At 46.6% G+C, this 15000-nt stretch overlaps 1 protein-coding gene and 1 pseudogene across 1 annotated transcript in view; one reads left to right on the top strand and one right to left on the bottom strand.

Annotated features, from left to right (window-relative positions):
- Positions 1-12960, top strand: part of LOC133282546 (olfactory receptor 14J1-like) — a 71841-nt gene extending 58881 nt beyond the window's left edge. The window contains exon 2 of the mRNA XM_061478552.1: positions 12939-12960. Coding sequence (XP_061334536.1) covers positions 12939-12960 — 22 coding nt within the window. The remainder of the gene's footprint in view (positions 1-12938) is intronic.
- A 682-nt stretch (positions 12961-13642) lies between these two features.
- Positions 13643-14658, bottom strand: LOC133282549 (olfactory receptor 14J1-like; annotated as a pseudogene).
- Positions 14659-15000: the final 342 nt, after the last annotated feature.

The raw sequence follows: 15000 nt of genomic DNA, 5'->3' as shown, positions 1-15000 counted from the left end.
GTCCTATATTCCTCCTCTATGACTCCTCTATGACTCTGCTATTACTCATCTATGAACACTCTACAACTCCTCTATGACTCCTCTATTACTCCTCTATGACTCTTCTTTGACTCCTCTATGACTCCTCTATGACTCTTCTATGACTTCTCTTGAACCAACCTACGACACCCCTGTGATGCCTCTATGACTCCACTGTGACTCCACTGACTCCTCTATGACTCCTTTATTACTCCTCTATGACTCCTCTATGACTTCACTATGACTCTACTATGACTACCCTGTGACTCCTCTATGAATCCTCTATAACACTATGACTCCTCTATGACTTTGCTATAACTCTATGACTACTCTATGACTCCTCTACCACTCCTCTATATCTCTATGACTACTCTATGATTTGTCTATGACAGATATTTGAATGCTCTATGACTCCTCTATGACTTGTCGTCTATAACTCCTCTATAACTCTATGACTATGATTCCTCTATGACAGATATTTGAATGTTCTATGACTCCTCTGTGACTCCTCTATGACTCCTCTATAACTCTATGACTGATTCCTCTATGAAAGATATTTGAATGCTCTATGACTCCTCTATGACTTGTCTATGACTCTTCTATAACTCCTCTATAACTCTATGACTATGATTCCTCTATGACAGATATTTGAATGCTCTGGGACTCCTCTAGGACTCCTCTATGACTCATCTATAACTCCTCTATAACTCTATGACTGATTCCTCTATGAAAGATATTTGAATGCTCTATGACTCCTCTATGACTTGTCTATGACTCTTCTATAACTCCTCTATAACTCTATGACTATGATTCCTCTATGACAGACATTTGAATGTTCTATGACTCCTCTGTGACTCCTCTATGACTCCTCTATAACTCTATGACTGATTCATCTATGACAGATATTTGAATGCTCTATGACTCCTCTATGACTTGTCTATGACTCTTCTATAACTCCTCTATAACTCTATGACTATGATTCCTCTATGACAGATATTTGAATGTTCTATGACTCCTCTGTGACTCCTCTATGACTCCTCTATAACTCTATGACTGATTCCTCTATGACAGATATTTAAATGCTCTATGACTCCTCTATGACTTGTCTATGACTCTTCTATAACTCCTCTATAACTCTATGACTATGATTCCTCTATGACAGATATTTGAATGCTCTAGGACTCCTCTAGGACTCCTCTATGACTCATCTATAACTCCTCTATAACTCTATGACTGATTCCTCTATGAAAGATATTTGAATGCTCTATGACTCCTCTATGACTTGTCTATGACTCTTCTATAACTCCTCTATAACTCTATGACTATGATTCCTCTATGACAGATATTTGAATGTTCTATGACTCCTCTAGGACTCCTCTATGACTCCTCTATAACTCTATGACTGATTCCTCTATGAAAGATATTTGAATGCTCTATGACTCCTCTATGACTTGTCTATGACTCTTCTATAACTCCTCTATAACTCTATGACTATGATTCCTCTATGACAGATATTTGAATGTTCTATGACTCCTCTAGGACTCCTCTATGACTCCTCTATAACTCTATGACTGATTCCTCTATGAAAGATATTTGAATGCTCTATGACTCCTCTATGACTTGTCTATGACTCTTCTATAACTCCTCTATAACTCTATGACTATGATTCCTCTATGACAGATATTTGAATGCTCTATGACTCCTCTATGACTTGTCTATGACTCGTCTATAACTCCTCTATAACTATGACTACTCTATGATTCCTCTATGACAGATATTTGAATGCTCTATGACTCCTCTATGACTTGTCTATGACTCGTCTATAACTCCTCTTGGACACCTCTATGACAACTCTATGACGCTTCTATGACGCCTGTATGATGCCTCTATGAAGCTTTTATGACTCCTCTGTGACTCCACTGTGACTAGATTGTGACCGTCGTATGACTCCTCTGTGACTCCACTGTGACTAGATTGTGACCGTCGTATGACTCCTCTATGACTCCTCTGTGACTCCTCTATGACTTCTCTATGACTCCTACATGACTCCTCCATTACAAATCTATGAATCCTCTATGACTCCTCTATGACTCTTCTTTGACTCCTCTATGACTGCTCTGTGACTCCTCTATGACTCCTCTATGACTCCTCTTCAACACCTCTATGATGCCTCTATGACACCTTTATGACGCCTCTATGACTCCACTGTGTCTGCATTGTGACTCCACTGAGACTCCACTGGGACTCCTCTATGACTCCTCAGTGACTCTTATATGACTCCCCTATGACTCTTCTATGAATCCTCTATAAATCTATGACTTCTCTCTGACTCCTCTAAGTCTCCTCTATGACCTCTCTATGACTCCACTATGACTACTCTATGACCCTTGTATGACTCCTCTATGGCTCCTCTATGACTCTGTATGACACTATGACTCCTTTATGACACCTCTACGACTCTTCTATGACTCCTCTTGGACGTCTCTATGACGCTGCTATAATGCCTCTATGAAGCCTCTATGACTCCACTGTGACTCCTCTGTGTCTCCACTGTGACCCCTGCATGACTCCTCTATGACTCCTCTATGACTCTTCTAAGACTCCTCTAGGACTCCTCTCTGACTCCTCTCTGACCCCTCGTTGAGCTCTCTGTGACCCCTCTATGACACATCTATGACTAATCTATGACGCCTCAATGTCGCCTCAAAGACGCCTCTATGACATCACTATGACGCCTCTATGACTCCACTATGATTCTTGTATGACTCCCCAATAGTCCTTTATGACTCCTCTGTAACTCTATGACTCCTCTGTGACTCCTCTGTGACTCCTCTTTGACTCCTCTATGACCCATCTAAGACTCCCCTATGGCTCCATTATGACTCTTCTAAGACTCATCTAGGACTCCTCTAGGACTTCTCTATAATACATCCATGATTATATGACTCCTCTATGACAGCTAAATGACACTATGTCATTATGACTCTTCTCCGAATCCTTTATGACTCCACTATGACTCATCTAAGACTCCGCCATGACTCCTCCATGACTCCTCTACGAGTCTTCTATGAGTTCTCTGAGTACTCTATGACTTCACTATGACTTTTCTGTGACTCCTCTATGACTTTTCTATGAATCTATGACTCCTCTATGACACTATGACTACTCTATGACTCTCTGACTCCTCTCTAACTCGACTCTGACTCCTCTATGACACCTCTATGACTCCTCTATGACCGCTCATTGACCCCTCTATGTCTCATCTATTATTCCTCTAAGGCGTCTCTATGACGCCTCTGTGACGCCCCTATGACTCCACTATGATTCCTTTATGACTCCTCTATAACAATATGACTCCTCAATGACTCATCTACTCCTCTCTGACTCCTCTCTGACGCCTATATTACGCCTCTTTGATGACTCTATGACTTCACTATGATTCATTCATGTCTCTCCTATGACTCCTCTATGACTCCTCTATAACTCTGTGACTCCTCTGTGACTCCTCTGTGACTCCTCTGTGACTCCTCTGTGACTCCTCTGTGACTCCTCTTTGATTCCTCTATGATTACACTATGTTTCCTCTTTGACTCCACTATGACTCTTCTTTGACTCCTCTAGGACTCCTGTAGGACTTCTCTATAACTCTATGACTCCCCTGTGACTCCTCTGTGACTCCTGTTTGACTCCACTATGACTCCTCTTTGACTCCTCTAAGACTCCTCTATGACTCCTTCTAAGACTGAACTGTGACTCTTGTTTGACTCCACTATGACTACACTTTGACTCCAATATGACTCCACTATGACTCCTCTAGGACTCCTCTTGGACTCCTCTAGGACATCTGTATGACATATCCATGACACTGTGACTCCTCCGTGACATCTCTGTGACTACTCTTGGACGCCTCTATGACACCTCTATAACTATAATGTGATTGCACTGTGACTCCACTATGACTCCTCTATGACTCCTGTATGAATCCTCTATGACTTCATGGAAGAATGACAACTCTATGACTCCTCTATGACATCGCTATGAATGCTCTGTGACACATCTATGAATCTATGACTCCCCTATGACTCCTCTATGACTCCTCCATGACACATCTATGAATGCTCTATGACACATCTATGAATCCATGACTCCCCTATGACTCCTCTATGACTCTTCTACGAGTTCTCTACGACTCCTCTATGACTCTATGACACTATGACTCCTCTATGAATCCTCTATGACTACTCTATGACTCCTCTATGACCCCCCTATGACTCCTCTTTGACTCTATTACTCCTCTGTGACTCCACTATGATTGCTCTATGACCATCCTAAGATGCCCCTATGACTCCTCCATGACCCCTCTAAGACTCCTCTATGAATCCTCCATGACTCGTCTAAGACTCCTCTATGAACACCCAATGACCCCTCCATGACTCCTCTAGGACTCCTCTAAGACTCCACTAGGACTTTTCTAGGATTCCTCTAGCACTCCTCTAGGACACCTCTCTGATGCCTCTCTGACTCCTCTCTGACTCCTCTAAGACGCTATGACTCCTCTATGAATCCTCTTTGAGTCCTCTGTCTCCTCTATGACATCCCTATAACTCTGTGATACTATGTCTACTCTCCAACTCCTCTATGACTCCTCTATGACTTCTCTATGATTCCTCTGTGACTCATCCACGACTCCTCTATGACTCCTGTAGGACTCCTTATTGACTGCTCTGACACCTTATTGACTCTGTGACTCCTCTATGACTTCTCTATGACTCCTCTATGACTCCTCTATCACTCCTGTATGAATCCTCTATGACTTTAGGCAATGACTCCTCTATGACACTTCTATGAATGCTCTACAACACATCTATGAATCTGTGACTCCCTTATGACTTCTCTATGAATCCTCTGACACCTCTATGACTAATCTACTATTCCTCTTCCACTCCTCTACTTCTCTGTGAGTAATCTGCGACTCCTCTACGACTCCTCTATGACTCCTCTCTAACTCCACTATGACTCCTCTAGGACTCCTCTAAGAATCCTCTATGACTCCTCTAAGACACCCCTATGACTTCTCTACGACCTATCTATGACTCCTCTATGACCACAGAATGACCATTCTATGACTCTGCTACGACCCCTCAATGACTCCTGCATGAAACCTCTCTGACTTTATGACACAATGACTCCTCTATGACACATCTATGAATCTATGATGCCTCCAACTCCTCCATGACTCCTCTATGACTCCTCCATGACTCCTCTATGACTCCTCCATGACCCCTCTATGACTCCTCCATGAAAGCTATACAACTCCTCTATTACTCCACTATGACTCCTTCATGATTCCTCCAAGGCTCCTCTATGACACATCTATGACTCTATGACTCCTCTGTGATTCTCTGACTCTTTTCTGACTCCTCTCTTACTCCTCTCTGACTCCTCTATGATTCCTCTTTGACTATTCTATGACTCCTGTATGAATCCAATATGACTCCTCTATGATTTCATTATGACTCCACCACGACTCATCTATGAATCCTCCTTAACTCCTCCATAACGCCTCTATGACACATCTGTGACTCTGTGACACCTCTATGACTCTCTGACTCCTCTCTGACTCCTCTCTGAATCCTCTATGATTCCTCTATGACTCCACTTTGACCATTCTATGACTCCTCTATGACTCCACTATAACTCCACTATAAATCCTCTATGACTCATCTGTGACTATTCAATGAACCCTCTAATAATCCTATATGACTCCTCTAAGATGCCTCTAAGAATCTTCTTTGACTCCTCTAGGACTCCCCTTTGACTCCTCTAGGACTCCTCTATGAGTCCTCTAGGACTCTTCTATGACTCCAGTATGACTCCTCTACGACTCATCTACAACTCCTCCATGACTCCCCTATGACTCCTCTATGAGTCCTCTATGACACGCCTATGACTCCGCTATGACTCCTCTATGACGCTTCCATTACTCCTCCATGACTATTCCATGACTTCTCTATGACTCCATTATGACTCCAATATAACTCCTCTATGACTCCTCTATGACTCTTCCATGACTCTTATATGACTCCTCTATGACACCTCTGACTACTCTATGACTCCTCTATGTCTCCACTATGACTTCTCCGACTACTCTATGACTCCTGTGACTCCTCTCTGATTCCTCTATGACACATGTATGAATTTATGACTTCTCTATGACTCCTCCATGACCCCTCTATGACTCCTCTATGACCACTAAATGAAACTTCTGTGACTTCTCTACGACCTGTCTATGACTCCTCTATGCCCTTATGACACAATGGCTCCTCTATAACTCCTCTATGACACCTCCATGATTCCTCCATGACTCTTCTATGACTTCTCTATGACTCCCCTGTGAATGCTCTATGACTCCTCTATGACTCCCCTGTGAATGCTCTATGACTCCTCTATGACTCCTTTATGACTCCTCTATGACTGATATTTGACTGCTCTATGACTCCTCTATGACACCGCTATGACTCTATGACACTATGACTCTTCTATGACCCCTCTTTGACTCTAGGACAGTATGACTCCTCTATGACTCCTCTATGACTCCTCTATGACTCCTCTATGACTCCTCTATGACCCCTCTATGAGTCCTCTATGACTCCTCTGACTCCTCTATGACTCCTCTATGACTCTTCTATGACTCTTTTATGACTCCCCTATGACTCCTGAATGTCTCCTCTATAACTCTATGAAACCTTTATGACTCCTCTATGACACATCTATGATGCTTCTATGACGCATCTATGACCGCTCTATGACCCCTCTGACTCCACTATGACTATTATGACTCCTCTGAGTCGTCAATGAGCCCCCGACTCTTCTATGACTCCTCTATGACTCCGCTATAACACTATGACTCCTCTATGACTCCTCTATGACGCCTCTATGAGTCCTCTATGACACCTCCATGACTCTATGACTCTATGACTCCTCTCCAAATCCTCTATGAGTCTTGGACAGGATGACTTTTCTATGACACCTCTATGACTCTATGACTCTATGACTCCTCTCCAAATCCTCTATGAGTCTTGGACAGGATGACTTTTCTATGACACCTCTATGATGCCTCTGTGACGCCTCTATGACCCGTCTATGACCCGTCTATGACTCCTCTATGACTCCTCTATGAAACCTCTATGACTCCTCTATGACTCTATGACTTCTCTATGACTCCCCTATGACTCTCTGATTACTCTGTGACTCCTCTCTGACTTTTCTAGGACACCTCTATGACAACTCTGTGACTCCTCTATGTCACTATGACTCCTCTGTGACTCGTCCATGACTCCTCTATGACTACATTGTTACTGCTGTATGACTGCTCTATGACTTCTCGATGACACCTCTGTGACTTTTGACATTAAGACTCCTCTCAGACTCCTGTATGAATCCTCCATGCCACCTCTATGACTCCTCTATGACTTCTCCATGACCCCTCTGTGACTCCTCTATGACCACTCAATGACCCATCTATGAGTCCTCTATGACCCCTCCATGACTCCTCTACGACTGCTCTATGACCTCTCTATGACTCATCCAGGACTCCTGTATGACTTCTCTAGGACTCCTCTATGACACCTCTATGACACCTCTATGACTCCTCTATGACTCCTCTATGACACCTCTATGATGCCACTATGATGCCTCTATGACCCCTCTATGACCCCCATTATGACTCTACTATGACTCCTAAGATTCCTCTATGAGCCGTCTATTAGCCATCTGACTCCTCTATGCCTCCTCTATAACACTATGACTCTTCTACGACTCCCCTACGATATTACTGACCACCTTTACAGCAGTGAAGATGAAGGAACAACCTGCTTGGATACATCATTCAAGAATTAAGAAAGCACCAGAGCCAGAGAAGACATGGCGGATCGAACCTTCAGGACCCTTACGTGTGAAATTGCGTCGGTCATAATTTGGACTCATATGATAACTGGCGCACGAGCTTGGGACCAGAACTTACACCTGAAGTTAGTGCAGAATATTACTAATGTTTTTCATCGTACTGACTGTTGGGTGTGTGCACAGTTGCCTAAATCAGGAGAAAGCCTGGATCTCCCATTAATTGGAGTTCCAATTAAGGGGGCATGCACCTTAGGTGCTGTAATACCCAATTTTACTATTATCAACAGGTATCCTTCTGGGACCTGGATTAGAACCTTTGCTAAACGGATTAAGAGAGGGTTTAACCCTATTGTTGAATGGCACACTGCATTTCATAGTTTTGTAAGAGGGCTAATTCCATCTTTGGGAGTAAGTGAATTAGAGAAGGCAATTGTAAATATCTCAGCAACCATAGAGGAAATGGAAAGTAAAACCATTGATATAATTCAGGCAGAACAACAAGAGATAACCAGCCTGTCTAAAGTGGTATTACAAAACTGAATAGCTCTAGACATGTTATTGGCAGGACAAGGAGGGGTTTCTTCCATAATCAATGAAAGTTGTTGTTCCTATACAGACTAAAGTGGCAGAATCGAAACAGATCTGGAGGAAATTTGGAAACAAACTAAGATATTTCATGAAATGGCCATGGATGACATCTCCTGGGGTTTTGAAGAAATATGGAAAAAATTAACTTCATGGTTACCTGAACCTCTCCTGGTTGAGGCAACCTGTTGCAGGAATATTGATGTTATTTGTTTTAATATTGATTACTTGTGGTATGATACAGCGTTCCCTCTGGTCTTGTAAATGGTCTATGATAAATTATGAAGATTGGCAAAGGAACGAAATTAAGCACCAGGTAGAAACGGGAAATTATTTCAAAAAGACTTTAGACGGTAATGGTAATATAAAAAATGTTGCAAAAGAATTTGCAAAAGGACAGAAAAAGGGGGAATTTGAGACAAGGGGGGGGCAAAACATTACAAAATGAAATATATATACCTTTAGAATCAGTTTTAAGTAATGTTGTTTGATGGCTTTGTAACAGTAGCAATGGAAAATTACTGAGGTGCAGGATACACAGAAAAAAAGCAGAGCGCGGCTAGAGAACAGACTGAGAATTCTTTCTCATGTAAGATAAACCATTACAGCTGACGTAGTTTTAGGCCCTTATGACCTTAGTACAAAATGAGTATAAGAAAAACAGTCTAGAAGAACAGGACACAGGGATAAGGGGTATCTGGGAATGGCAGGTGTCCAGGATGGGCTGCAGTTAAACTAATTGATAAGTAGAAGGACAGGAGGATTGTTATGTCTGTGGTGTACCCCTTGGGTACAGCAGCCTTGAGGGAGACCGTGCCAAGAGCTGTGCTGAAGCTGAGGGAAACCACATCCACTCTTTGCCTCCTCACGCACAACTGCAGGCTCTCAGCTTGGCCAGGCAGCAGTTACCCTTCGGACGGCTTTTAGGTGCCCAGAGGTGTCACCCAAGAGGACTCTGATGCTGGCACATGCCTCACCAAAGGCAGCTTGTGCAGCCTGGGTTCCTTTATCAAAGGTAAGCGCAACGTGTCCTTGTCCTCCCTCCCAAGAGACCTCTGCCAATCCAATGACCTTTCACAAGGGGGATCCCAAAGGAATGCCGATCTTCCCCTGTAACTGCACTGCCACTGTCCTGCCTGTTACACCGCGTCCTTCATTCCTCTCATCTTTCATAGATTTTCCTTTCAAATAACCCTTTCAAATAACTTCTATCAGATGCCCTTTGTAATCTTCCTGCACCCAGAAACCTCCCCAGTTCCCTGGAAGACAATCTAGAAGACTTGACAAAAACTACATGCTGAGACATGGCTCATCAGGGTTTAATGAGTCCCATGGTGTATTTGGACTGAGTCCGTGAACCTCAGGTGCTGAGAGGAGACTGAGGAAACCTCTCAAGAAGTCCAACTCAGAAACAAAGCCCCAGGTCCCTTCAGCATTCATGGGCCCCACTGAGGGCTGTTGCTGACAAAGCCTCCCCAGGGACTCGTTAAAGCAAGTAACTGCAGGTTGTGATTACAGGGAGACAAAGGCAAAGTGCAGGTGTCTGATGGTGAGAAAACCCTTGGTTTGTTTGATGATGCAGAAAGGCCAAGCCCTGACCACAGCCCTTGGAGAAGCAGAGCCTGAAATCCTGAGAATGAAAATTCTCTTCATAGGCCTTGTTGAAAGAGGCAACTGCCATAGCCCAGGGCACAGAGGCCTTTTGTTCTTTTGGGCCTTTCAGCCATGCCAGAACCCTGTCATCTCTGCTGCAGGCTGTCCTACACTGGCCCATGCCTGCACCTCTTTCCCTTCAGGCTGTTGACCCCCATCTTGCTTTCCCAGCTAGCTCTCACCTGGCATTTCTGTACCTTCAGTCCCATCTCTGCACCCATGGCTGCCTGTTCCTTGAAACACAAAGCCATGGGCTGAGCCAGACTGGGTCTGGGTGACCTCTTACACCACAAGTCCACCTTTTGAGAGACATTTCTCTTTCCTAACTTTGAGTCTGAACCTTCCAAGCTGCACTTTGCAGACATTTCCTTCTCTTCCTGCTAGCAAGAAAACCTCCATCATCTCTGAAGCCACATTTCACCTAGTTGTAGGCTGCTACTACAGTGCCAATTCAGCAGGTGGAGTGAATATCCCTCAGCAAGCTGATCTAAAGGGGACTTATAGAAGAATGGGTCAGGTCATCAGTATAGAGAACTAAGCACCATGGGAGAGCAGTGGGAAAAGACAATGGCCTGGATTGAGAACCCTCTCTGCTGCACACACCCTGCTCTCTGCCTGCACTCACAAGTGTCTCACAGAAGCTTTGCACCTCCCCTGCAGCAGCGACACCTCACTGCAGGAGGTTCCTGCATTCCCCAGGCTCAGTGATGGATGCTGAATTCCAGGCAAGTTTGGGTAGGGCAGGAGAGGGAGACAGGAAGGTGGGCTCATGGGCCATGATGAGCAGCGTTCAGGCACCCCCAGCGGTGGGCATTCCCCATCTGCCACGCTGAGGCATATTCCCATGAGGGAAAGTTCTCAGGTAGCCTCTGGTTTGTCCAGGGCCTGCAGCCACACTCCAGGAACACCTACTCCTCCTCCACCTACAGACACCAACTGCTCCCCATTGCTGGGCTCCGTCCTGCTTGTAAGCATTTGTTAAAGCCCTGAACCATCACCTTGCTTCTTGCTGACTTCCCTCCACCCTCTCTCACCTCCCTACACACTGCTCATTGCCACCAGTAACTAACTGAAGAGTTAAGAAGCTCTCAAGGCTTTCCTCAGGGAGTGACCATGTTTCTCCATTCACCATTGATGGATCCATTGAGTGCCAGGTGTGAGGTTCCTGCAGAGGCAGAGATGCCCCTGGGTAGAGCCCTGCTGCCGGGAGGGGTGTGCAGGGCAGAGCTGAGCACACAGCCCATGGCATGGGCTCTGGGAGCACGGAGAGGGAGCAGAGCTGGGCACAGAGCAGCAGCTCCTGGCAGGGACAGCTCCAGGCAGCAGAGACATGGGCAGGGAGTGGGGGGAAAGTGCAGCCCAGCCCTGGGGAGGGTGCGTTCAGGCAGCTCTCTTGGGGTCTGCCACTGGAGGTGACTGCTGGCTGTGCTCTGCTGCCCACAGCTCTTTGCTTCTCAGCGTGAGAGCTCTGTGGACTGTCCTTTGAAACTGTTCTCCCCTGCTTTCAGCACAGGACAGGTGTTTGTGTGGGTTCTTAAGATCAATTTGTGTGTGAAGGCATCATACACATGTGTTGTAAGCAGAGGGCAAATGGGAAAGGACTGATGGACACTGCAGCCCTCCTCGCTCTACACTAAGCTACAAGGAGCTGGGCGCTTCTCCCTGTTTCAATATTGTTCTCATTTTCTGTCATACAAAGAATGTTTTATAGCCTCCTCCCCCCCCTAAAAAAAAATCCAAAACAAAACACCTCAGCAGTGTTATGCCAGTAAATAAATAACACAGTCCAAATGACTCTAAGGCCATGCTGAGCCTCTCTTGTGCAGCCCAGACTCACTCGAGTCATGAGTGCAAGTAGTGAACTTTACAATGAAGTTGGATTTCATCTGTCATCCCTTGTGAACATCAGAGTTGGACAAAGCACTGCTTCAGAGCAAAGCTGACTCCCATCCAACCTGGCCTTGAACACTGCCAGGGATGGGGCAGACACAGCTTCTCTGGGCACCCTGTGCCAGTGTCCCAGCACTCTCAAAGGGAACAACTTCATCTGAATGTCCAAGCTGAATCTCACTTTTTTCAGCTTAAAGCCATTCCCCCTTGTCCTGTCACTGCACAGTCTCATAAAAAGCCCCTCTCCAGATTCTTTGTAGGCCCTGCTTAGAGACGGGAAGATTGCTAAGATGTCTCCCTGGAACCTTCTCTTCTCCAGTCTGAAGACCAACATCTCTCAGCCTGTTTCCGTTGGAGATGTGCTCAAGCCCTTAGAGCATCTTTGTGACTCTTCATAAGCCCGTCATTGTAGGATCAGAAGTGAACAGAGGTTGGAAGGGACCCCAGGAGGTCTCAAGTTGAACCCACCAGGAACAGGGTCAGAGCAAGTGGTTCAAGGCTTGATTCAGGCTGAGTTGGAAATTCCCAAGGCCAGAAACTGTACAGCCTCTCTGGGTGACCTGATGCAGCACTTGCCTGAGCCGATGGGAACAAGGTTTCCTTCTATCCGGGCTGAACCTCTCCTCTGTCACTGTCCCCCACTGCCTTTTGTCCTCCCACCAGGCACCATGGTGAGGAGCCTGGCTCTGTATTCTCCATGTCCTCCTTGCCGCTACAGGCAGCCAGTCCCCATCAGCCTTCCCTTCCTAAGATCTCAGGTCCCCATCAGCCTTCCCTTCTCCAGGATGGACAAGCCCAGCTCCCCCAGCCTCTCTCCACAGGCACCGTGATCCAGTCCCTGCCTGTCCTGAGGGCCTGTTGCTAAACCCCCTCCTGCTTGCCAATAGCATTCCTGAACTGGAGATCTGAAACCTGGATGGAGGATTCCAGATCATCCCTTCCCTTGTTCTCCTGCCGTGCTCCTGCTCATACAGCCCGCGATGCTGCTGTCCTCCCTTGCTGCCAGGGCACACGCTGCCTCCTGTCCAGCTCCTGCCCACCCAGACCTTTCCCATGGGCTGTTCTCAGCCAGGCAGCCCCAGCCTGTGCCATTGCAGGGCAGTTCCCTGCAGGACCCCTGTGTCCCCAGCTCCCCTGCCCAGGACTCCCTGAGAGCTCTGCAGCCCCCCCATGCCATCCCATCTCCCCACTCCAGCACAACAGCCCCAGGCCTTGGGCTCCCAAGAGCTCTTCCTGCTGCAGGCACAGAGCAGCCATCCCAGAGCTGGAGCAGCCAGAAAGCTGCTTTCATTCCCCTTCATTCCTGCCATGTGAGGACATATCACAGAGAAGAAGTTGCTGCAGGATCATTTATTTCCCTTAAATACAGTCAGAGACCAGAGTGACACAAAGTCTGTGGGTCACACAACACGAGTGGCAACTTAATTAGGAGAAGATGAAAACTGACATTTCTATGAAGACAACATCATCACAAATTGAAATAGGAAAACAAATGTAAAGCAGGAAAGACAGACATGGCCTGTCATGACCTACACTGGAAGCCCTTTCAAGGCTAAAGCAAGCAGCGTATATCTGCTGAAACACATCTGGTCACCAGCTTCCTCACAGCATCCTTCAGCTCCTGGTTCCTCAGGCTGTAGATGAGAGGGTTCACTGCTGGAGGCACCACCGAGTACAGCACTGACACCACCAGATCCAGGGATGGGGAGGAGATGGAGGGGGGTTTCAGGTAGGCAAAGACAGAAGTGTTGACAAAGAGGGAAAGCACAGCCAGGTGAGGGAGGCACGTGGAAAAGGCTTTGTGGCGTCCCTGCTCAGAGGGGATCCTCAGCACGGCCCTGAAGATCTGCACATAGGACCCCACAATGAAAACAAAACAGCCAACAGCAATCAGGACACCAACCACAAGAAGCCCAACTTCCCTGAGGTAGGAGTGGGAGCAGGAGAGCTTGAGGATCTGGGGGATTTCACAGAAGAACTGCTCCACATCATTGCCTCGGCAGAGGGGCAGTGAAAATGTATTGGCTGTGTGCACCAGGGCATTGAGAAACCCAGTGCCCCACGCAGCTGCTGTCAGGTGGACACAAGCTCTGCTGCCCAGGAGGGTCCCATAGTGCAGGGGCTTGCAGATGGCCACATAGCGGTCGTAGGACATGACAGTGAGGAGAAAATACTCTGCTGAAATGAATAAGAGAAAGAAAAAGAGCTGTGCAACACAACCTGTGTAGGAGATGGCCCTGGTGTCCTAGAGGGAATTGGCCATGGATTTGGGGACAGTGGTGGAGATGCAGCCCAGGTCCAGCAGGGAGAGGTTGAGGAGGAAGAAGTACATGGGGGTGTGGAGGCGCTGGTCGCAGGCTGTGCTGGTGATGATGAGGCCATTGCCCAGGAGTGCAGCCAGGGAGATGCCCAGGAAGAGCCAGAAGTGGCAGAGCTGCAGCTCCCGCGTGTGTGCGAATGGCAGGAGGAGGAACTGGGTGATGGAGCTGCCGTTGGACATCTGCTGCCTCTGGGCATGGGGCACCGTCAGAGGAGAAAAAGGCAGTGACAGGTTAGGACAGGAGGGATGTCAGATACAGAAGTTCAGTTTACACATTCACAACTGAGCACATTTTAGCAGGAGAGGAGAGGTTCTGTGTCATCGTCAGTGATGTCATTACACTGCTGAGGCTTCTTCCTAGGTACAATCAGAAGAGCATTGCATCAGGCAAAAAGTCTCAGTTCTTTGCAGAACCGAGAGAGCTGCAGTGTCCATCAGTCCTCTCCCACTTGCCCTGTGCTCAAACTTGCACTGCCTGTAAGGTGCCTTCACACACAAATTGATCTTAAGAACTCCCACAAACATGTGTCCTGTGCTGAGATCAGGGGAGAACGGTTTCAAAGGACAGTCCACAGAGCTCTCACGGGGAGAAGCAAAGGTCTGTGGGCAGCAGAGTACGGCCAGCAGCC

This window comes from Pezoporus flaviventris, unplaced genomic scaffold, assembly GCF_033815535.1.
Source record: "Pezoporus flaviventris isolate CSIRO_AGI_PZ_B2104156 unplaced genomic scaffold, CSIRO_AGI_Pfla_v1 ptg000127l, whole genome shotgun sequence".
Lineage (NCBI taxonomy): Eukaryota > Metazoa > Chordata > Aves > Psittaciformes > Psittacidae > Pezoporus > Pezoporus flaviventris.
This window is presented reverse-complemented; position numbering and strand designations above follow the sequence as displayed.